Source organism: Lutzomyia longipalpis, chromosome 2, assembly GCF_024334085.1.
Source record: "Lutzomyia longipalpis isolate SR_M1_2022 chromosome 2, ASM2433408v1".
Taxonomy (NCBI): Eukaryota; Metazoa; Arthropoda; class Insecta; order Diptera; family Psychodidae; genus Lutzomyia; species Lutzomyia longipalpis.
Window position 1 is genome coordinate 18,184,099 of NC_074708.1, and position 17,247 is coordinate 18,201,345.

A 17,247-nucleotide genomic window follows, 5' to 3' on the forward strand; every position below is an offset into this window, starting at 1 on the left:
AAATTACCTACATATAGAAAATGAAATATTTTCAAAATTGTGTCTTTGGGTCAGCGTATGACCCAATGGACCTGAAAAGGTTAAATATTTTGTAAAAGTTTGTCACTAAAAGAGACTAAAATATACTAATTGTGACGTCATTCTTTGTATATTTGGGTAATTTTTTTGCTGATTTTTCTAGCTCATCCTACGAACTTTTTGAAGATTTTTCAAAATTCTTTTCAGTGCAAATTATTTATTTTTTATGATAAACTGCTTTTAATAACTCTTTCAATATCTTTTGAATGAAAAGCTGAAAATATATGTTTCTTAAACATAATTTTCAAGATAATTAAAATTCTTTTATGTACAAAAACAAGAGCATTCTACTTTTTTTTCTCTTTAGCTTTGTCTTCCATTTAATTGAGTTCCAAATATTTTTTAATTGCCTTTTAATTTATTCGCACGGCAATAATATTAATCTCAAAAAAATTCTCATTTCAATAAATTGAATTGAATTCACACTACAATAAATCGTATGTTACTATGAGTTTTGTAATCGGTTATAACAAAGAGCATAATGTAATTGTGCAATTTTATTTACCACCATACTTCATAATTGTTAATATCAACACTGATAAATATTTAAAGAGCATGAAGTGCGTAAATATACTTCGTATACAGAACTGTAAATTGAATTGCATGCAAAATTATCAATTAAAATTATTTATTAATAAATTATTTTAAAAACCAACTCCAACTCAGAGATCGCGATAAAATAGGATTTTATTTGTAAAATTATAATTTGTCTGTGTCTCCATCTCCACTTCATTTGATAGTTTGAAGCTGATTATATTGAATAAAAATGTTATGCAAATGATTAGATAAGGATAAAGAGATTGAAATATGAGAAATATGTAGTTTATTCGACTCAATTACTGTGAGGTTATTGAGATGCTTGAAATTCTACATGAAAATATGTATGTATATATGTTTAAGTCGCCTAGAATATAATTTTTATATTAAAAAAAGTGATCAATAACAGGCAGAAATCAATACCGGTTTAGACGAGGTTAAACTAATTGATTCATTTGATGGTTATTTATGTCTAAAAGAATTATTGAAAAAACTCTTGACACGTGGCATGAAAGAACATTATCTCGCCTATATTATAAAAATTGTACGTTAAATATGCATAAATTTGAGCATTAAATTAGTTTAATTTGTCATTCTCCAAAATGACATAGATTTCCATTTTAGAAATATGATATTTTTCATAGACATATCACTTTCTCCACAAAATCGTCTATTTAAAATTTTTATATCGACTCTATTTATTCTATCTTTGTCATTTTTTTACACCTAATCTCAATTGAAAATGAAAAATCTATTTGGTTTTTCTTTCGTGTTTTATGATTGTCTATAATCTTTCTGAATATTTCATTTAAGTTGAAATTACAAATAATTTTCTAAGAACTCTATGATGAATAAACTCCTTTTCTACTTTAATTTTTTCTTTTGAAATTAAACCATTTTGTCTTTTTTTTAGCACGGAAAATGAAATTTTCAGGATTATTTAAAAAAGACTTTGACATGATCTATTTCGCGCAGTACAGTATTACAAAAAAATATTAGGTTATATTTTCCAAAGAAGTTGTGCGAATTCCTCATTAGGGGATACACTCAGGATACGTATAAATCTTATAAGGATTTAAAAGAGAATACAAAAATGCCAAAGAATTTTCAACCTGTGAAAAAAGCAAAAAAAATATTTCTCCAAAAATGTAAAGAATGACGTCACATGTGTGTTTTTTGCGTTTTTTTGTCACTTTAGTGTTTTTTTTATAATTTTTTTCTCTTTTTTATTCTGTCTAAGATTACGCGAATCCTGATTGTTTCCGTGAATAAGGAGTTTTCTTATACAGAAACAAATAAACTCCTTTTTTTATTAAACTAGACTTTGCCTCTCTTCAATTGCTTTCCTCTCGTTTTATTTTCATCAAACTACAATTTCAGACTTTGATTGAGAGTTCGTGAATTCGTCATGTACGTACGACATTAATGAGAAGTTTTTCTTCACCCCACAGAAGGTTATGCAACCTCGTTATCAGCTACCGGGTATATAAACATCGTGAGATAAAAAATTCTTGTTTTTTTTTGCATTTTGTTGCTGAAAATATGTGTGAGAAAAATTGGGTAAGTAGACAAAAAAAATGTTTGGTGGGAAAAGGAGAGAAAAACTTGTCAAGAGTTGACACGCTTGTGCGAATGAAGGCGATTAAACGAGAATTTTCAAATTAAGCTGTCTCGAAGCTATTCCTCGTGAGACGTTTCGATTGCAAAACCACGTATAGATCATGCATTACTTCATGCCAAATAATCAAATGATTTAGTAACAAAAATTTTTCGAGATGAACGCCTTGTCTCACTTAATTGATCGTCTTGTACGCGATCGCAAGAAGGTACTCGCTTTTTGGTTCAATTTTTCAATCGCGCACACATACTTTTTTTTTGTTTAATTTCACAATATCGAAGCATATATTATTTTTTCTCCTTCTAAAATATCTTCTATTCTCTTTCCTTTGTGGAATTTTACAATGAACCCTTCCCTATTGGCCAAAGTACAAAAGAAAAATTTCATTTTCAATTTTTTTTTAAATGTTGAAAGAAAAACGATTTTTCTCAATGAAATCATAATAAAAAGAAAAAGCATTTTTTTTAAACTTACAGTTCAAGTATAAGCGCAATTTCCGACTGTGTCTCATGGACGCTGTGCAACTTAACAATGTGTTCTGAATCCGAGCAGAGCATCAGGACAGCAATCTCATGGCAGATATCTTTCGCTTGGGACTGAGCACGACGCCTGCGTCGTAGGAATTTGGCTGCAAAACTCATCCCTGTCTTCCTGTGGACAGCTTTCCGGACTGCTGCAAATTTTCCTCTGAAAAGAAGAGCAAAATGAAAGGAAATTCATTAAAATTTAATTCAAAATCCCGCACTATGCTATACTAGCCTCAAGGCAATAATTGAAATGATGCAAAAAAAAACATTTTCTTCTCTACTTAAATCTCCGGAACAATTGAAAATAAATTATAATACAAAATACTTAACAATATCGTTTAACTCTTTTTTTTCTCTCTCTCCTCACTTCTCAATAAACTTCTCTCCTGTATATTAAGCAACACCACTATGCGATAAAGACAATTATGGAAGTCTCCGCATCCATGAACGGATTTGTGGGCGTCTCTCATAGATCGCCTTAGCGCAGAAAGTTGACTTTTTTGCAACATACAGTGTTGTCGTTTTATATGAAATCCCCATAAAATATCTGCTCAAGTATCAATTCAAGTCAACCCATTTCATTTCATTCAATGACGAGATGATGGAGGAGCAAGAAAAACCAACAAGCACACACCAGATCATATGATCACAAATGCGACATCACAAAATGAAAATCTCGTCTTTTGATTTCTCATTTTTATATCTACATTTACTTTACTATCAAGTGAGATGATCAATGTTCCAATTTCTTCGCAATAAACTCTCATTGCACGAAAATGGAGAAAAAGTCCAACGCAAACCACTTTTCCCTATATGCGCGCATACATACACTGTAATTCATTTTTTTAGTAAACTGCTACTAAAGTCTGTAGTAATGAAACATTTACTAAAATTTTTAGTAATTATAACATAAAATTTTAGTTATGTTGCCTGGAATCACTAAAGTCTTATGTTACCTTTACTAAAATTCTATTTATCTGTGAATTTTTTAGTGAAAGTAACTAAAATTTTTAGTTTTATTGCTCTTTTACTAAAGTTTAGTAGGCAATTTAGTCAAATTCTTTACTAAAGTTTCCAGTAAAGACATAACTACTAAAAATCTTTAGTTATGTCAACTAGAATTTTAGGATTAATGACTACAATCATTTTTTCTTCGTTTACTAAAGTTTCGCCACGCCAATCAAAAATTTAGTTGATATCACTAAATTGACACATTTTTAAACCAATTAAATTTTTAGCAAAAAATTAGGTTTTTTTTATTTCCTCTATATCATTTGATAACAATTATTTCTGATCAAGTTAATTTGCGCAAATATAAGAGACGTAATATCTTTTATATATTGTCTTTGTTCCAATGCAAGATGTTGCATCTCAAACTATTTTTATTGTTTTATTGGGGTGCCGAGGTCCCGAAAAAAATGCATGCAGAAGATTTGTGTGAAGAACGCATACAACACATATACCGGAGGCTTTATTTTTTTCTCACCCTTTCTTACCCACACACAAATTTTTCTCCTTAGCACCCTCTAAAGTATTTCACAATATTCAGTTCTTTGTGGAATTTTCCATCGAAAGTACGCAAAATATTTTGTCTTCAATCAATGTGATATGTGAAAAGTAAATTTAATCCATTTGTATAGTAGTTTTGAGAGTGAAAATTGTGGAAAAGCCGATTGTTAAAAAAAGAGGATAAACATGACAAGGTATTGTATAATTTAAGTGAATAACAATTCTTTATATTACGAATTGATTTACAACAAATAAAATTATCAACTTTGAATTCAACCAACTAATTATATGATTTTACTATCTTGCAGTAAAACAGGAAGAGGAATGGATCATATTCTCATCGAAGCCTTCCTGTCTGTACCTGAATGGTCTGCCCATCCCCAATAATAATTGAAACAGGATAAAGGAAATCCAATGGGAAAAATTAAAATGTAAAGGTAAGTACCTACACATTTGCCGTGAAATATATTGCATCCAAAAACTTATCAATTTATAAAATCCAAAATATTAATTCTTGTTCTAATTTAACAGATTTTACCGAATGAGCGCATATCAAGCGCTGTCAACCCGTAATCTAATTTTGGAAACTTAGATTGAACGAAGAGGATAAACACGAAAAGGTACTGTATTTTCTGTATGAGTTACTTCCATTAATTTTATCAAATTATTTGCAAATTCTATGATTTTACTACCTTGCAGTTAATCAGACTACAATAAACAACCGGAAAATGGGTCATAATCTCATCGAAGCCGTCTTGTCTGTACCTGGATAGATCGAAAACATTGATTGAGATAGGACAGAGGAAATCAAATCACGAGAAATAAAGTTTAAAGGTAAATACATTTTTCATAAAATATATAAAGTAAAAAAATTATTACATCAGAAAATTTAGGAAATTAATTTTTATGTGATTCATTTACAGATTCCGCCAACTGACATAAAGAACAGAACTTTCGCGATTCCTTGAAAGGGTACTTTGGAAGAAAATGACGTTAAGACACTCACATGAATCTGCCGAACTTCACTGAACAAAAAGGCTTTTCAAAACGGGATACCTGCCTAGTTAATTATTATAACTATTACATACAATGTAATATAAATTAAATTGAAATAAAAAATTATTTTTTTAAATCAAAATTCAATATTTAATTTTTTTTAGTCAAACAAACTGGATTTCCAGTTAGCATGGCTAAACTTTAGTAATCCAAGAATTTTTAACAACTATAGTCATGTAAATGAAAATTTCTGTTCTCATTCCTAAAATTTAGTAATCGAAGAATTTAGAATAAATAGTTTTATCAACAAAAACCTCTGTTGACATTCCCAAACTTTAGTAATATACAGACGGAAAACATTTTATTAGCCATAACTAAATATTCTGTTGAGAGAACTAAAATTTTTCGTAATGAGCAACTACTAAAATTTTAGTAAAAATTTCTTTACTAAAATTCTCTACTAAAGTCCAGTCAGTGCCAGTTTTAGTAATGATAACTAAAATCTGAATTACAGTGTACTTTTCCTTTTTTTCTCCCTCATCCATCATTAAGTATCTTCATAGAGGCGTACTGGCTTTTTTTTCTGTAGTAAATTCTCCTTTTTTAACATTCATTCTGAGTCTGTCCGTACTCATTAAATGCAAAAAGTCTCACGCCCAGAGTTGATCATTTGTTGATCTTAAGGTAGACTAAAGATTTTTAATGAAAGTCTTGTATAGGGGCCTATTGCTTTTCATTATTTAATTTATTTACGCTTTTTTTGGAAAAATATTTTAGTAGGGTGCTTTCAAGATACAAAACGTGAGGGCATTTTTACGAAGAAGAGTGTATCAATTTTAATATTTTATCTATTAAAATAAAGCAGATATGTTGGTGACAGAAAAAAGAGCTTAAGAATTAGCTTAAATTCGTCATACACCGTAAAAACAAAATGGTGACGTCATTGTTTGCATTTTGTGAAACAAATCTTTGCCGTCTTTTCACAGTCAATTGAAGTGATTGAAGTGGAAAATAGAAATTTTCTTCAATGATTTCTTGTTCTCTTTTGATCCTGATCGATTGTTCCTTCCAAATAAGAGTTTCCCAGACAAAAACGAAACAAACTCCTTTGCGCTTTCATTTATCATTAATCTTATGAATGTTGCAACTCTGCTGTCGTACCCATATCCGAGAGCGTCTCTGCAAAAATAAGACAGAAAAAAAAGAGTCCCAGCTTTGCAAGAAGAGAGACCCTTTGCGTGCTGAAAATTGCAATTTTCTTCAATGAGATAGCAAAATGCGATAAGAGAAAAAGGCCATAATCTCGTTTTTTTATTAATATTTATTTTGCTCCTACCCATATGAGTCGTTTTTTTCTTCTTCAGCGTCCAACGTGCCGCACTCCATGAATGAAGTTTTGGAGTGAGAAATCTTTCGGAGATCATTCATGAATTTAATTCTATGCGACACTCCCGCACCCACTCATTCGGTTAATCCCATATTGGCCAATGCTCCGACATCGTCACAGAGCATCCTCCCTCGCCCCCCACCACAACAAACCAAAGCAATCACAAATCTCACGGAGATGGACAATCAACGAGCACAGAGAATCGGGAGTGGTTGACTCGAGAGCAGCATATAGATTGCGGGCTATTGATTAATGCCCTCAATTCCTCCGCCATTCCTCCGCGCGGCACTTCCTCACGTTGGCTAAGAAATTTTTCGCTATGAGAACTTCAGCGCAATCTCGAGTGCCAATGCCCAAAAGAATGGGAAATCCGTTAGAAAAATCATCGCGGCTCTCTTTTTTTTGGACAATAAATTTAATTTGCACACACATCTTCGCCTGATCATGTTCAATCGAATATTTTAAATGGAAAGATGAACTTGCTTGATCTCTAAGCCATATATTTTGGCAGAAAAGGAGTACAACACAAGATGTTTTTTTTTTGCAATGTGTGAAAGAAAACCCATCTCTTCTTCACCACTCAACATGGTTTTCTTGATGGTAAAAAAAAATCTGACTGGCAAAGTAAACATCAGGTTTACCTTCTTCATCACCCGCACAAATTCCTTGAACTGGTGTTTATTCGACTGTTGTGCAGAAAATTCAATGTGAATGCGCTGCGAATTGTGATGGTGGATTTCGATGACAATCCATTTTTGGATATCAACGCGGAATTAGTATAAAAACGAAATTCAATTCACCATTTCGTAGAAATTAATGTTTCTTTCATCTCCTTTTTAGCTAAAATGAATGTTAAATCATTTATCCATTTAGCAACGAAGAAATATACCATCGATAATTTCCCATTAATAAATGCTTTTGAAACATTTTAACATCTTCGTCCTATTTTGCATCTAACAAAGTTCTTCATTTTCCAAAACTCGTTTGGCATATTTTTGTGCGTAAAGCACTATTGTAATTAATGGATTTTTTTTATTTTAATAAAATAATTATAAAAAAAAATGCTTGTGTTGAATTTGATAGTACATCTACACTCCTTAGAAAAAAATCATAGTAAGAAAAATTCCAGAATTTTTTATTAAAAATTCTTTCAATTTTAACACTAGATGTCTCTTCAATAAGCCCAAGTTATCTACCGAGAAAATTTCTAATTCATTTGAAATAGTTTATGACTATCTGGCTAAACATTTAGCAAAGTCACCCACAATGATATTCCTGCACATACCAAAGAAAAGTTAAGCAAAGAAATTAAGCAAAATGTTGAAGAAGAAACACAAGAAAGCCATTTTATTTAAATATAGTGAAAACCTGCAGCTGCTGCTCCCATGGACCTTTTTGAGAGATCATTTGTAATATTAGAAATTGAAAAATTACACGATATCATCGGTGACTCTCCATCTAAAGAACCCAACAAACATGTGAGACATGGATAGAGGAGACTTTGTCTCTCATTTTATATGAATATTAATTTTTTGCCATAATAGAAAAGGCCCAAGATCCAGAAAGACGGCGACATCGACGACAAAACTAATCGAGGTACATTAGTCTTCTTTGTTGCATTGAGCATAGAGCCATATAAACAAACATCCTCCATGGCCAGAAATGGTTCTGCTTGCCAAGTATATACACGTTAGCAGCACTGGGGGTACTACATACATACCCAAAGTCCCAAAGAGAGTTTAAAGGTTAAAGTGTAAGACGTGAATGGTCGCAGTGAGAGAGATCAGAAAGAAGGCGGTCAACTCGGTGTGTTTCTAATACTTCCCCCTATATATCATCCACTCTGCATTAATATTCCTCCTATGCCAATTTTAAAACACACAGCACCTCTCTCTTTTTCCCATGGACAGACACATTTCCATCACGTGGATGTAGAACACGCGGGTAGCATGCAAAGTTCTTTGTTTCTCGCTCATATTTTCCATCTCTAGGATACTATGGGCTTGATCCCAAATGTTTATTATTTGCCCTCTCTTCCCCAACTTTTGCCCCAAATAGCATTTTCGCAAACAAAATTCATGAAATCTAAAACTTTCCTTCCAGAGCGTGCATTTTAATCCACCTCGTACGCTTTCTTCATTCAAGGCATTTCACGTGGAAGCACTTTGATTTGTGCGAGACACGAAAAAAAATAAAACCAATTTATGAATTTTGGGAAAAGATTGGCAAAAATGCAAAGTCGATAAATTAACACAAAACACCATAATGCTCTTTTAAGAAGCCTCATATAAAAATTTTAAATCATTGTATGGGAACGAAGAGGGAAAGTAACATCCTCGTTTTTTTTTAGCCCATTCAGAAACAATAGTCAAGAAATATATTTTGGAATGAATCTGTCTTCGGGGGAGAACATAAAATTTTAAGTGTTTTCGGTTTTATTGAGAATGAATTCTAGGAATCAATTTTAAAGACTTTTCCTAGAGATTGAGAGTTTTCGAGAGGGAGAACAAAGTTTTAAAATGAAATTGAAGCCAAAAATAATAAAATATGATCTTCATGGCAAAATGTTTTGGCGGTTTGTTTTCACTTTTATTTCGTTCTTGACTCCCTTGAGAGAATAATTGAAAGAGGCATAAACATTCAAAAGCAGATGTTTTAGAATAATTTAATGAATTCGCCAAATATGTAGAATATTTTGTTCAGGAAATCTTAATAAAATGAACTTCTATTCCTATGCTTAACATTCCCATTTTTCAAAGGAATATTTGTTCTAAACTTTGCTAGGGGAGACCGGGGTTAAAAAAGTCACTTAAGGGTTTAGAAAAAGCTCAAAAAATCATATGTCCCAAATAGACAAAGCGTAATGTGTAGCTCATTTCTATAGGAAATTTATTGCCCTATAACTCTTTCTCAGATCATTTTGTTCTATCTAGCTAGGAAATATGATATTTTTGGCTTTTTCCAAACCCTTAAGTGACTTTATTAGCCACGGTCTCCCCTAAAAATCATTTAAAAAGAATACATACTGAACAACACCTATCTAATCCTATATATCTTTACTTCCCGTTTCCGGCAAATTTGAAGCCAAAATAAGGAAGATAATCATAGTGTGAAACATTTCTTCTTTCCACCCAGGTTAAAAGATCGTGTGAATGAGCATCATTTTACCTCAAAAAGAACATCATTACAAGGCTGAGTGCTTAACGCAATGACATTCCGTGGAATTTTTCTTCATTATTTCCCGTACGGTAGTTTGCATTACATAGTATAAAGAGCATCCCATTCCTAAACTCCTCTTTTGTTGAGTGCAAAAATGTAATAATGTACAAAATTCGCACAATTTTGCATAATTTCCCTTTATTTTCATTTTATTCTCCCATGGTCAGACAACCAGAGAATTTGCCGTTGAAAATGACTGCCATGTGAGATGCTTGTGGGATGTGCATGAAAATGAAATGGTTCGTTGATTCTCTGCTCTGTATTTTTTTTTCGTGCTTTGTATGTGTAGCAATGTGCAGCTCGAAAACAGCAAAGAAATCCAGGAAAATATCTTGGAATGGACCAACAATGCCGGATGTTGATATTATTAAAGAAGAACAAGAGTATTATGGTGCACAAATGAAATGTGATGAAGAAAAAAAGTGTTGTGAAAAAGAAGGTGGAGAAGAAAACAAGATGGTTTGGACAATTTGGTTTGTTTACATTTTTGCATATTGTAAAGAAAAATTCCACAATATGTTGAAAGATTTAACATATAGCATAAAAATATTATAAATAATTTTTAAAAACAATTATTTTTTTAATTAAAAAAAAATAAAACTCAAAGAACAATCCCTATTTAAAATAAAAACAATCAGTGTCTGAGGGATCTTGGGGAAGATCTGTAAAATAGCTTACAAATACAACCATCACTCACGTTAAAATTGATGAAATTGGATAAATTGTATGGTGCTGAGCGAGAAAGTCTTTTCCCTTCAATATTTCACACCATTTATTCTACCTACTTTTGTCCTCTTTCGCTGTTCGTGTTTACAAATAATCATTACCATTTCGATACTGCAATGGACCGCGAGGGACTTGCTGTTATATACACACATTGAAACAATATCAAAAGCCCATGATTGCGTTCAAAAAACACTTTGGCGGGCGTTACAAATTTATTTATGGTCTCTCGCGTTTTTTTTGTACTCCTTTTGCCACACAGAGCAATTTCCAATGATGAAAAGTCGTTGAAGCAGTGCAAGATTCATGTAAGTCAGTGATTCGGTAGTGAACCCTCGGAGTTTCATCACCGCACAACAGCACCAAAATGCTAAAGAGATTAATTTATACGACGAAAATGCAATATTTGAATTTCATGCCGCGCTCTAAGAAAATTATTACTATGGCGTTACAGCAATTTAATCCACTTTATAGGTTTTTAAAAAGGCGCCCATAGACAGTGGAAACTGTGTCATGTGATGACAACAATCTCATATTGGAGTTCACAGTCAATGGGTAAATGATTGAGAGTCTCGCGCACTTGCGGCAATTAATGCCTCTGTTTTTCTTCTCTCACAGAGGCACACGAAAAAATTCACACCAACATCCAACCATAGATTAATTAATTCCTATGAAATATTTGCAATTAATATCAATAAATAACACGTATTTTGCACACAGCTTAAATTCAACATGAATGATTGCAAACTTCTCTAGAAATTCAATGAACATATTCTACTCTTTGAGACTTGTAATCGATTTTCGCCCACAAACTATCCATGATAGTAAGAAAAATCCATGATAAAATTCTATAAATTACTTTTGAGAATTTTCTTTAAAAAAATCAAGAGGTTTTTCCAATGAGACTATTTCAATGATTTTCTACTGAATATAGGTACTTCAAAGGTTTTTCACGTTCACACAGATTAATCATCGCTAATAAAGCAATAGAAGCTTAAAATTCCAGACTTAAGCTTTGTTATCAGGTAGAAATTGTTCTGTGTAGGAGAAAGAATGTGATAAAGAAAGTAAATAGAAGATTAAGCCCATATTCTTCTGTGTGCAAATTAAGAATTTTTAATTGCATATTATATCTGAGCTGGTTTCAAAAAACAATTTCCTTTAAATGAATTTTGGCTTTAAAAAAAATTTTTAAAAAATTAAACAAACGAATTTTTTTAAATTTTTATTTCTTTCAAAAAGATTTCTTTTCTTTTTATGCAAATTGAAATTGCCTTCAAAATATCACGCTAAAATATAATATTCTTAAAGGTTTAAAATTAAATTAAATATAAATCCCATTACATCAGAGAATTTGCAAGATCTACAAATTGGATTTAATCAAATGACCTTTAAGCGACTTATCACGCTTAAGATTTTAAAAAGAAATATTTGGCAATAAGTTCAGTGAAAATGTCTCGCCAATTTTTTATGTAACTTTAAACACAGTTAAAATTAATAGATTTGACCTGCAAAAGAAGATCAGAAAAGAAACTTTTTAATTACAATGATATATCTCATTTTGAAGATTAATCTTGTTGTGGTTAATTACAAAATCTAAATTTATCTTCCAGAACACCGGAAAAAATTAATTTGAACGAATTCTATTGAGTTCTATTTTTATGCAAAGAATTCACAGATTCCCTCCTCAAGTTCCCGTAAAGAAAAAAAAAACAACAAGGCACTTTGGAGGGCTTTTCGTGAAAATGAATTTGATGATTTTTGAGTAAAAAATGGTGCATTTAGTGAGACATATCGCCCGCAAAGAATCCCAGCTGGCACTTTATGCGAGATCTCAGTCTTCCACATACACAGACACATAATTTGCCGGATGATAAAGTGGCGACTGCCATGAGACACACAGGAAGTGTAGAATCCCACTATAAATGAAGCAAAAGGAGAGAGAAAAAAAACAGACTTCTTCACGATGCAGCTGAGAAGAGTTAATTTGAAGTCTATATCGGCATTTTGCGTGGAGAGTTGAATGAATTTTATGGCAGTTTTACGCGCATTCTTTGTGGATTAAAAAGGATGGTGTGTGAGTATGTAATCGGTTGGGTGAGACACGAGATTGAGTGTGAGCTTTTACAAAGTGCATTAAAATTTTCGTATTTATAGACAATGGGGAACTATTTATAGTAGCACCCCGAGAAGATGTTGTATATAAAAGAGTAAAAGAAAAGAAGAAAAGTATGAGAAGAATGCGTGCAAGGCATTTTCCAATGCATCACTGTACTCTCTTCTTTTTTACTATTTTGCTCAAAATGGACATAAAATTGCCATGGTAGGGAGGAAAAAGAGTTGACAAAAGGAGAAAGAAATGCGAGCATGCGGTAAAACTATTATTTCTTGCTCAATTGCAAATTATGTGTGTGTATTGAGGATGCACACTTTTTGTTAATGACTGTTCCGATTTACTTTTCAATTATTGCGGATTTCTCTAAATGCAATATGCATGCATCACGATCTGACAGTTTCCTATTGCATTTATGGAATTTATTTTCATTCATTAATACTCAAATGAAAATAAAAAAATGCAATTAAATTATTGAGAAATAAAAAAATAAATTATTTTGACACAATTTAATTTGACAGAAGTTCTTTTGAAGGATGTACGCACAACTGTCAGTTTGACAGGTAGTGCCATTGTCAGTGAAACTGTCAGCAAAACTATCAAAGTAGTTTGTCATGCATCGCAACGCCGGGAGACGCATCAAGTCATCACCATAGAGCGTTGAAGGCGTTTCCATACCACTTAAATCATCATTATTCAAAATTTTCCCTTTTTCGCCATACTCCCTGACAGTTCACTTCCTCATTGGTCTAATTCATCTTTTTTTTCACCATCCATAATATGCAACGTCTTGTGTGCATCTCTGCATTTTACTCTCGCGCGATTCGCTCCAGTAGAGAAATGTTTTCCTCCCGTTGAACTCAATAGACATCATAAATAAATTTCGATCTTGCACGGAAAAGAGGTTTTGTTTTCAAATACCCACCCATGTCACGATTCTCATTCATTATTTATCAGTTTATGAGGGAAGGAAAGAGAAAAGAAATCCATGTTTGGATTTCTTCGTTCATTCGGGGAGATTTCATTAAAGAGTCCAAGCAGAAATTTTTACTCTTTTTAGCCCTCCTTGTTCAGCTGATCTTACACACATGATGTAAATAAAAAAAAACATTTCTCATGTTAATTTCTATACACACTGTGAAAACACTTCTTATACTATTTATTAATCTTCCTCCATGGATGTGGAGAGTTTAAGAAGTGAAATGTCTCTATTAAACAATTATTTATCCATCTCGTGAGGGAGGAGAAGATGTTGAAAATGAAGCACAAGAAATTGATGTTATGTAGCCGTGAAAGATGAAAAAAAAACACGAGAATTTGTTGTATATTAGAAGAGAAAATCCAGAGAGAATCACGCAAGAGGAATTAGGGACAGTGAAAAATTTCTTTTTCTTTTCCCAAAAAAGAGGTGCGGAAAAAAATGTCACTTCTTTGGTCCACATAAAGTATCGCTTGCGCATTCCCCGACATAAAACCTCCAAAAGAATTTCATATTCTCACACCATTAGCTCAAACGAGATGGTGTAACACTTTTGTTCTCAATAGATAAGAACCTTTTCTTTTTTCATATAGTAAACCATGTCTCCACACCAACCTTCGAATAAACTCATTATCATTCTTGTCCAGTGGGTGGCCAAAGTGACTTGCTGTTGGTGTAGGAAATGAAACCTAATTTTCACCACAAAACTGTTGTGAAATGAAAGTCCCTTCCACACACAATCGGCATCATATAAAACCAAACTAATGCTTGTTCTTGCAATGCCTGGGTGCTTTGAGCGAGCTATATAGCTCCATACACAAAGTGGAACACATTTTTGGAGGCATTCTTGATACATACAGACGAATGGCATTGTCGTGATATTTTGCGCAATCAAATTACAATCTAATACCCGGATTCACTAAACTTCAATGTAGTACGAATTATGCTAAAGACTTCATTACAGTTCTTGTTTAGCGTTAGATCAATGTTTTGATTCCTAAAATTCTCTCAATTCCCATTTTAATTAATTTAAATTGTGTGAAAGAAGGAAACAAATTATGCTAAAGCATAGAAATTGCAAACATACATCTTGTTTTATTTAATTTAAATTTTTTGTGGGCCTTCATCAGAGGGCTTTGGAGAACTCAAAATTATTATTTTAAGAACAAAATAGACAAAAATATTTTATCCACGCGCAATCTCAACATTAACTATAAGAAAATCTACATGGGTGGTAGAGATTCTGTATATTATAAAATTGAAATTAAACTGCCAGTTTTGTGATCAAACTTTAAGGTCAGTGAATGTTAGTCACCTCTTTCCTGATTCTTTACCATCTCTAATACTCAATGTGATGGTCGTACCCTCATTAATCTGTCTGATTTTATTGTACCTTTCCAACAAGAAGATGACACCTTCCACCTTGGGCGATCGACATTATGAAACAAGTTACACTGTGACAAATCAATGTGTGGTGGGTGTTGAATTAGTATCAATAAAAATGCCTTTGAGGTCTCCATGGTACAATGTGCGTCTCTCTGGGACACCAAGAGAGCAATTTGGGTGTAATGTTGAAGAAATTATTGCCCTGTCTTTTATGCTCACAGAGCGATGGAAAAAATATATATATATGTAACTTTCTTGTCCATCCGTTCTCATTTAATTTAATTCACATTTTCCATCCATCTCTCTCTCTCTCTCTCTCGTACATTTATGTTACATTTTAATATATAACTTGTTGCCGGTATTCTTCTTTTATTATTCCATCCTTTCTTCCGTCTCTCTTCTTCCAAATTCTTCTGGGTATTCATCAAAAGTGATGTTATGAATGAAAAAGACATTTCTTCACTGTCCATGCGCCGAGAGAGCGATATGGTGATGAGGATGATCACAACAGCAAAAAAAGATGACTTTTTGGTACATTTCTCACAAATGTACAGAGAGTTGTAATTATTTCAACTAATTGTGTGAAAGTACAAATAGAAAATTTTTGGGCAAACTCGCGCCATGCTTTAATAAGGTATCGTCACTGCCTTAAGACAAATCCGGAGGAGTACAAAAAATAGGTTTAAATTTGGAGGTGCAAAGTGAGGTCGATGGAAGAAAAAAAAATTAATAGCCACTCTGCGGAGTAATCTTCTGCACTCTCACATGTCTTTCGCTTTGTTTTCTGGTTCATCTTGTCCCAGGAGGAATGTGAAATTTCTGATCGATGCCACTGCGTGAACTGATTCTTCGCATGGTCTCTCGAGGGTCTTATACACACTCAATGTGTTTGGCCTTAAAGTTTCTCAGTCATGCAAAAAAGTCATTTGATTGAAACATTTCAAATTTATGAAGTGCTTTTCTGTGTCAAATTCAATCCAATATTATACGTAAAAGAAGAGGAATCTCTCGCACCGTTCTTTGTTTCGATCTTCAAACACCAATCATGCATTGGAGGAATGCGTGGAAAAAAGCTTTTCAATAATTAGCACTAATTTATGTTGAAAAAAAATCATAATTTTTTTTATAAAAAATGGGAAATTCTGTCAAGGTTACCACAAATTGCAAATTATCTTCAAACTTGAAACAAAGATTTACGAAGTCTTTCGGCATATGAATGGGCAACAGTGGGATATCGCTGTAAAGCTTTAATAGTGAATCTAATTAAGAATCAATTATTTATTTGAATGAATAGAAAACATATAAATTTCATTAAAGGAATAAAATAAGTTGTATGTATTACACCAACTTATTAAAAGACAACCATTAAAAATCTCAATGAAATCAATTCTTAACACTTTCTAGACCCAATTTCTCGTGATAAAATATAAGATCAAACAAACTACAAATCAAAGAAAAAAATTATCAAACTTTTCTTTACACAAAGGTCGGCATAAACATTTCGCATAAAATCTGGACCAAGGCTGCACTGCGGAACATCACTGTAATTGCATTTTCATTTACGCGAATACGACCAGAAATACCCAATGAGATGCTTTTCTTGCTATCTTAAGACACAGAGTGAGGAAGTGATAGAGTGGCAGCGACATTTTACGATCTTTTATCAAAAATTCAATTTTTCAATTTTCCACACACACGCACGCATTATCACCACCGCGATAAGAGACTGCGCGTTATTTTGTCCTCCTCGATAATTTAATTTATTATTCTGTAAACTCTATTTTTGTTTATTCCACAAATTGCCACAGTTCTGTCACTCTGGAATGTGTGATGAATTTAATTTTTTTTTCATGGTGAATCGCGTGGATAAAGTGTGAAATTCCGTCAGAGCAATCATCGTGTCATCTTATGAGACAATAATCCGGAACTCGCGATCGGAAAGTGAGAAGCTGTTTTTTTTCTTCATCTTCATTTATAGAGACAATGCTGTGAATTACACAATTTTTCTCTGATGTGTTGAAAGAAAAATAAACATTTTTCTCTTAATTTTTCTTAAATGATGACATGGGTGATAATTTGCAGTGAATGCCAAATTTATTCTTTTTTTCTTCTTGCAAATTTTTTTTGGCAAATTATCTTACGGGATTTTTGCAAACTTTTCACAAAATATTGTTA

At 32.5% G+C, this 17,247-nt stretch overlaps 1 protein-coding gene across 1 annotated transcript in view; it reads right to left on the reverse strand.

Moving 5' to 3' along the window:
* LOC129791106 (death-associated protein kinase related) overlaps nucleotides 1-17,247 on the reverse strand; it is a 92,671-nt gene that overhangs the window by 2,791 nt on the left and 72,633 nt on the right. Inside the window, exon 2 of the mRNA XM_055829050.1 lies at nucleotides 2,708-2,920. Within this exon, the coding sequence (XP_055685025.1) occupies nucleotides 2,708-2,920 (213 nt within the window). The remainder of the gene's footprint in view (nucleotides 1-2,707; nucleotides 2,921-17,247) is intronic.